The sequence below is a fragment of the Solanum tuberosum genome, unplaced genomic scaffold, assembly GCF_000226075.1.
Source record: "Solanum tuberosum cultivar DM 1-3 516 R44 unplaced genomic scaffold, SolTub_3.0 scf00687, whole genome shotgun sequence".
NCBI classification, from domain to species: Eukaryota; Viridiplantae; Streptophyta; class Magnoliopsida; order Solanales; family Solanaceae; genus Solanum; species Solanum tuberosum.
The window spans coordinates 103,724-110,520 of NW_006239608.1; the positions used below are offsets into that span (position 1 = coordinate 103,724).

Here is a 6,797-nt window from a genome sequence, read left to right on the forward strand (position 1 = left end):
AAATCATTTTTATTGAGTAATTGTATTTTACTCAAAAGGTATATTCTAAGTAGAACAACTTACAAAACTGACTATATTTGTATGTACTTTTAGTTAAATGTATTTTAGTTTTTACCTTCATTGATTTCTTAGTTAACGTTTTTTCTTAGTCTTATTCAGGCATTATTATGACATATCAATACCACATCTTTAATTTATGTTAAGATTGCATCAAATTAAAATGGTTTATGATAGTTTTTTATTTGGCTACCAAAATTTCAGTTTGGTTTCTAAAACTAAGAGCTTGTTTTAAATTTCAAAATTAATAAACAGTAAAAAAAAACTTTGTATGCAAATAAAAACTTTTATTCAATAATTCGGCATAATCAAAAATTATGAAACAAATACTAATTATTGAAAATCAAATCCTACACATTACGTGGTGCAGCTCTACATGAACGCTTATTGTGACCACGATTTCCACACCTACTACAAGAATTGGTACCCTTTCTTTTACTCAACTCGCTGAATGATTTATCCCGTTGCTTCTTTGGCCTGCCTGGAGGTCTCTTGTATCTCGGTGGCAACACGATTTCTTCAGCAATATGTTCAGGTACGTTCCATTCAGTTACATCAGGAAGAGGATACACAGGCGCCTCATATGTCTTCAACACTGTTTTTGGCTTGTAAAAGTCTGAACAGTATGCATCTGGAAGCATATTTTTGTTATTCAAGACCGCCCAAGCATGTGGGCATGGAATTCCGTCCATTTGAAACCTCTTGCAAGTGCAACTTTTGTTTTCAAGGCATACGATAAAACTTTTTCCTTTGTCATTCACCGAATAAATGTAGTCAGTTGATGGGACAACCTGTAATGAATACAACAAATACAATTCATACAAAAAAAACATATACTTATATACAAATACAACAAAGCACAAACTGACCGGAATGAAGCAAAACGAGTCCGAATACAAACTCGCTGGAAAAAAAGAAGAGGAGAATCAGTTCTCATGAACATACATACCATCATACGTATAGATTTATCCGCATTAAGTACAAGCATCTCTTGAAATTTTTTACCAAGAGGAGTGAATGTGAAGGATGCATTTTCTCGATTTTTGCAATTCCATCTAGCGAACATTAACCTCACTTGTTCAAGAAAGTCAAATATCGGTAATTCTCTTGCTGCTACCAGAGTTGAATTAATAGACTCTGCAATGTTTGATGTCATCATCCAACCACAATGAACTGGTGCATACAACCTTGCCCACTTCTCATATCCCGCAAACTCCAAATAATTCTTCACCCTAATATCAACTTGCTCAACCTTATTCATTAGCCTATCAAACTCATTCTGCGTATATGCCTTCGCCATAGCATAGAATATCTCACTTAATTGCTCATTTGATTTTCTAAAATTCTTGCATATATTGGCCCACAAGTGCCATATACAGGCGTAATGCTGCATATTAGTGTATACTCTAGAAACAGCCTTTATAATGCTTTCATGTCTGTTAGATACTACACACATATTCTCTCTTTCTCCATACGCTTCTTTGAACTGTTCAAAAAACCACGTCCAAGAAGCATCATTTTCAGAATCGATAACTCCGTAGGCCAAAGGTAATATATTTCCTGTTATACATCAACAAAGTAATTTATATATAATAAACATTAACTAAATGTATTCATATATCACACATACCTGCTCCATCTAAAGTGCTGGCTGAAACGAAAGCACCTGTGTATGCTGATTTTAGGTGGCAGGCGTCTACAACAACGATTGGCCTACAATAGTCAAATCCCTTTATAAAAGCATGTAATGATATAAACAAATACAAAAATTTGTTTTCAGGAGTTTTCTTCATTCGAATATGTGAACCAGGATATGTTTTATCCAATGTATACAAATATCCAGGCAACTTTTTGTATGAGGCGGCAGGTTGCCCCATTATGGAATCCAATGCCTTTCTTTTGCTCGCCATGCCATCTAGTAGTTAATATCAACACCCAAATCCAATTTCATGTCAACCGCGATATCATTGGGAGTGTATTTCCTCTTATGATTTTTCAATTTAGGAGCGATAATGCCTCCAATAAATCCACTTGATGCTTTTACTTGAGAGTGCACCCCATCTTTCAAAGGACAAGTATGCTCAGAGTTGAAAACTCTAATTCTGAATATTTTCGACTTGTTTATACTTGATGCCTTCATTATCCATTTGCATTCTTTATTATGGCATACAAGAGTATAACTGCAAAACAGTTGGCAAAAAAATGTCTTTAGAATGGCATACAAGTTCATAAATACAGTTTGCAAAAAAAGTCGTCTTTAGAATTGCATTCAATAATCAATACATTTCAATTCAATCAATTAAAATGACAATGTACCTAATAGAGTTTGACCTCTTAACCAACAATTGAAACCTATTGTCAATTGAATACTTTTCCATCACAGACTTCAGTGTCGACTTGTCCATGTATACTTGATCCTCCATTATTTCCTTGTGATATCTGTTAGTAATGATCAAGTCGTTGCCACCATCAAATACATTATTTGGGTTATCACCAAACGACGAAACCAAATATAATGTATCACTTGTATCAGTTGATTCAACATTGTATTCAAGCTGCAATACATCTCCTTCAATAGAAATTTCTCCAGTTTCGCAGTAAACTATATCTCTATCGAAAATACTTACACACAATGGATATATTCCAAATTCAGTGTTCACTTTTTTAATTGAACATATACCCGTACACCCATGTCGTTGCGTATCTCTATGGAACTATCATTACCTTCAATGGTGTATTTGATTTTCATACACTTTGTAGTCATATCAACATTCAACCAGAAATTAGATTAACTAAATCAGAAAAAGAAGCATGTTCCTTCAACAATACTCCATCGATGTTGTATTCGACGTAGCTATTTTCTTCGTTCCACTCTCCAGAATGTCTGATCAATACAGGTATGGTTTCCATGTAGTTCACCTATTCAAAATCGAAATACTTACTTCATTCAAAAATTCAACAATTTGCTTACATACAATAAATTGAATTAACCAGAAAAAAAATCTATGCATACCTTTAAGTAGACGCCAGAATAAGAAATATGGAAGACAACAAGAAAATTGAGTCTGCTGTATCACAATTTTTGTTAAACTGATAAAGAAGATGATAGGATATGTCTTTAAATAAGAAATTTTCAGTTATAAAATTAATTATGGGAGTTGCTCATTCTATGGACGTTATGGGCGCAAGGTAAGGATAGTGGGTTATATTTAGAGTCAATTCCTTATTTAGTTTGTTGTACTTAAAGATGTATTAATGTATAAATAAAAAAATAAAAAACTATACAAAAATACAGCTAAAAAGTGATATAAATTGTAGTCATTTTATTGTAAATAACATACTTATAGCTATTGATATTCATTAACCCTATAAATATAGTTATTTTTGTAAGTTGCTCATATTATAAGTGGGAAGCTCCAACATTAAAGTTGGATTACCGTTATACCCTCAAGCTAAAACTATTTCTATAAATATTTTATTTATTAAAAAATAAACTTATATTATAATAAATATTATTAGAACATTAAATATTTAGAATGAATTATTTAGTTGAGAAACTAAATTTATTGTAGTCTTTTCAATTTTCCGGAGTTACTTTTCCGTGTAATACTTATTGTGAATATATACAATATATTATGCTAGAGTAAAAGAACTTCAAAACAATCATTTAAATATCTTAATTATAATATTAAATGTGCTTTTAAGTGTTTTCATTTCAATTTTTAATGATGACTGAAACGTCGTATATCTCAATGACTCAATGCGTCTGGAGGAATAAAATGGTGTTAAACTCTATTTTGCTGTGCATTAAATTTTTCCTTTCTTTTTTGTTATTAATTTTCTATTATTTATTTGATATTCAAAAAATCATGAATGTCGCTTTATATATCTTTGTTATTAATTTTCTATTATTTATTTGATATTCAAAAAATCATGAATGTCGCTTTATATATCTTTGTTATTAATTTTCTATTATTTATTTGATATTCAAAAAATCATGAATGTCGCTTTATATATCTTTGTTATTAATTTTCTATTATTTATTTGATATTCAAAAAATCATGAATGTCGCTTTATATATCTTTGTTATTAATTTTCTATTATTTATTTGATATTCAAAAAATCATGAATGTCGCTTTATATATCTTTGTTATTAATTTTCTATTATTTATTTGATATTCAAAAAATCATGAATGTCGCTTTATATATCTTTGTTATTAATTTTCTATTATTTATTTGATATTCAAAAAATCATGAATGTCGCTTTATATATCTTTGTTATTAATTTTCTATTATTTATTTAATATTTTAAAAGAACGTGGAAAACAATAACAAAATATACAGGTAGAAATTTTAAGTATTTTTTGTGATTTATATATCAGAATTTTAGTTGCTTAATTGATTTTCGTTTGTTAAATTATTGAACTTGATAAAAATATACAATGTGTTTGTAAGATCATCATCCCTATTATATGTAAGTGGATTGTATTTGGAATAATGAAAAGTTATCACACAAGATAATTTTCATAATATACATCTGATGTTGTATCATGTATGATGAGAAGCAAAACTATAGAATTATATGGGGTATTGATTCATATAAACTTGAAGAATATATTAATTAGTTATAGTTTATTGTGATTATTAGGATAAGTCATAAAAAATCATTTTAAATTTTATATTATAATGAGAAAACAAAGTGTTGAAATCAATCAAGAGTCTTTTTCTGCCTCTATTCTTAAAATAGCCTTCAATAACGTCTATTTTTATTAGGGTTGCTTATTGATATGTTCAATCCAATTTTATATATTAGTTGCTCGATTTATGAGCTATCAATTTGTAAACATGATAAATCGATAATGAATTATCATCGTCTTCATTAGTGTGAAGCAATGTGAATTAAAAGGCTTTATTCATATATATAATATAATATGTGCTTTGTATTTTGACCATTTCGGAGATCTTACATTAAATCAAGATAAGTGTATGACTCTTGTGTTGTCATACAATTAACACTTTGTTGTCAACCCATTTTGGATTTATAAAAATTTAGAGCTAGCGTGTAATTTTAGTGAATGGATATACATATTATTTTTGTTACAATGATAAAAATTTCAGTATTATTATTTTACGTTTTTGGTATTTGTTCGTATGTTCATGTATTTGAAAATTTCGTTAGAGACATTTTACATGAATATATTAATTTTTAATTCAACAATTCATCGACATATTTAGACCATTAAAGACTATACTGTCATAATTGACTTCACATATTTTTTGTTTCAAGAAAAATGTCATGTCCCACTTTTATGTAATTTATTTAATGAATAAAATACAAATATAAAATTAATATTGTTAATTTTAAAATTTGCTATTTCATAACTTAATTTTTTAAATATATCAAAGTTCTATAATAGTGTTAAGGAACAAACGTGCAACGCACGTTCCCATAGACTAGTAAGCTAAATAGGACGTACACACATCTTGTTAGGAGTCTTTTCTTTGCTATTAGTAAACTGTAAGGATTCTTTTTCTTGCTGTATATATACAAGGCCTTGTCAATGGAAAAGATCATCAAATATACAAGAAAAGTTCCGCATATATCTTTTGTTTTCTTACAGTGAGTTATTCTAAAGTAACTGAAGTCTTAATCTATAGCAACTGCTCTGTAACCATTTATGAAAAAGTTGAGAAATGTTTTTCCCCTATAAAGAATACACCCTTAATTCTTGCTTAACTCAACAAATACCATTTTGCAATGAGAAAATAAGTTTTTCTTTGGCCTTGTATTGTTTTATTTTTCTTCTCTGTTTGACCAGACTGCTATGTTTTGTTGTCCTGACTTGAGGGATAGAAGAATGAAGATATTGTTTATGAAAAAAATAGGAAGGTTTTTAAGACGTCTCTAGCGATTTCAACCTGTAAATGATCATTATGTTTATGGCATAGTATGAAAATAACATCTAAAACATATTTTGTCAGATTATTTGCACTAATTGTTTATTTTTTTTCACATTCACTCATTATCACATTCAAAAAACAAAATAGTGCAGCTAAACACCTTTATTTCTGGTTTCTTTCAAGCATTCAAAAATCAAAACATAATCACAAATAGATCATAGAGTAAAATAGGTCCAAAACCACTCAAAGACTTCAACTAGTACTATACGACAACTTTATTGAAGAAACCATGTAATTTGCAGCTCAGAAAAGAACGCCATGACTTCTATGTTTCCAGAAATGTGTTGTTGATTTTGTTAAGCCTCTTAACTACTTCTTTCATGGTCACTCTTGATTCTGGCGTTTCCTTTGTGCAGTCTAAACCCAATTCTATCATGGACGCTATGCACATTTCACTTTTACTAGTGATTTCTTCTTCCTCAGAAAAAAGATTGACATCCACAACGTCCATCATACTCCCTGAAAATGATTGTATGATCCATTTCCTCAAGTCAAGATTTTCATTGCCTATCTCTTCATCTGTTGGCCTTCTTTTCGTCAAAACCTCCATCAACATGATGCCATAGCTATAAACATCACCACTAGTGGACACTATTCCCTCTGAGCCATATTCTTAAAAACGGATTGAAGAAAAGTTACTCAATTGAAATACAACAATAATTCTGCATAAATGAAGACTTGCTTTTTTACTTCTAGAATGCTTAACTATGATAAGAGAAAATCAAAGAGAGAAGATTTATTATACCTGGTGCAATGTATCCAAGAGTGCCCAATGTCTC

General features: G+C 29.6%; 1 protein-coding gene across 1 annotated transcript; it reads right to left on the reverse strand.

Annotated features, from left to right (window-relative positions):
* Nucleotides 1–407: 407 nt before the first annotated feature.
* Nucleotides 408–1,967, reverse strand: LOC107058895 (uncharacterized). Its single transcript, XM_015305135.1, has 3 exons — nucleotides 1,688–1,967; nucleotides 1,007–1,617; nucleotides 408–848 (listed from the first exon to the last, which is right to left on the reverse strand). Exons 1-3 carry the CDS (start codon nucleotides 1,965–1,967, stop codon nucleotides 408–410), a joined length of 1,332 nt encoding a protein of 443 aa, XP_015160621.1.
* Nucleotides 1,968–6,797: the final 4,830 nt, after the last annotated feature.

What these genes read in the sequence shown, in the direction of transcription:
- LOC107058895 (XM_015305135.1), bottom strand. Translation starts at nt 1,967, where the DNA reads ATGGCGAGCAAAAGAAAGGCATTGGATTCCATAATGGGGCAACCTGCC. An exon ending in CAGCACTTTAGATGGAGCAG is followed by an intron (nt 1,618 to 1,687) that starts GTATGTGTGATA and finishes GATGTATAACAG; the next exon opens with GAAATATATTACCTTTGGCC. An exon ending in ATAAATCTATACGTATGATG is followed by an intron (nt 849 to 1,006) that starts GTATGTATGTTC and finishes TATTCATTACAG; the next exon opens with GTTGTCCCATCAACTGACTA.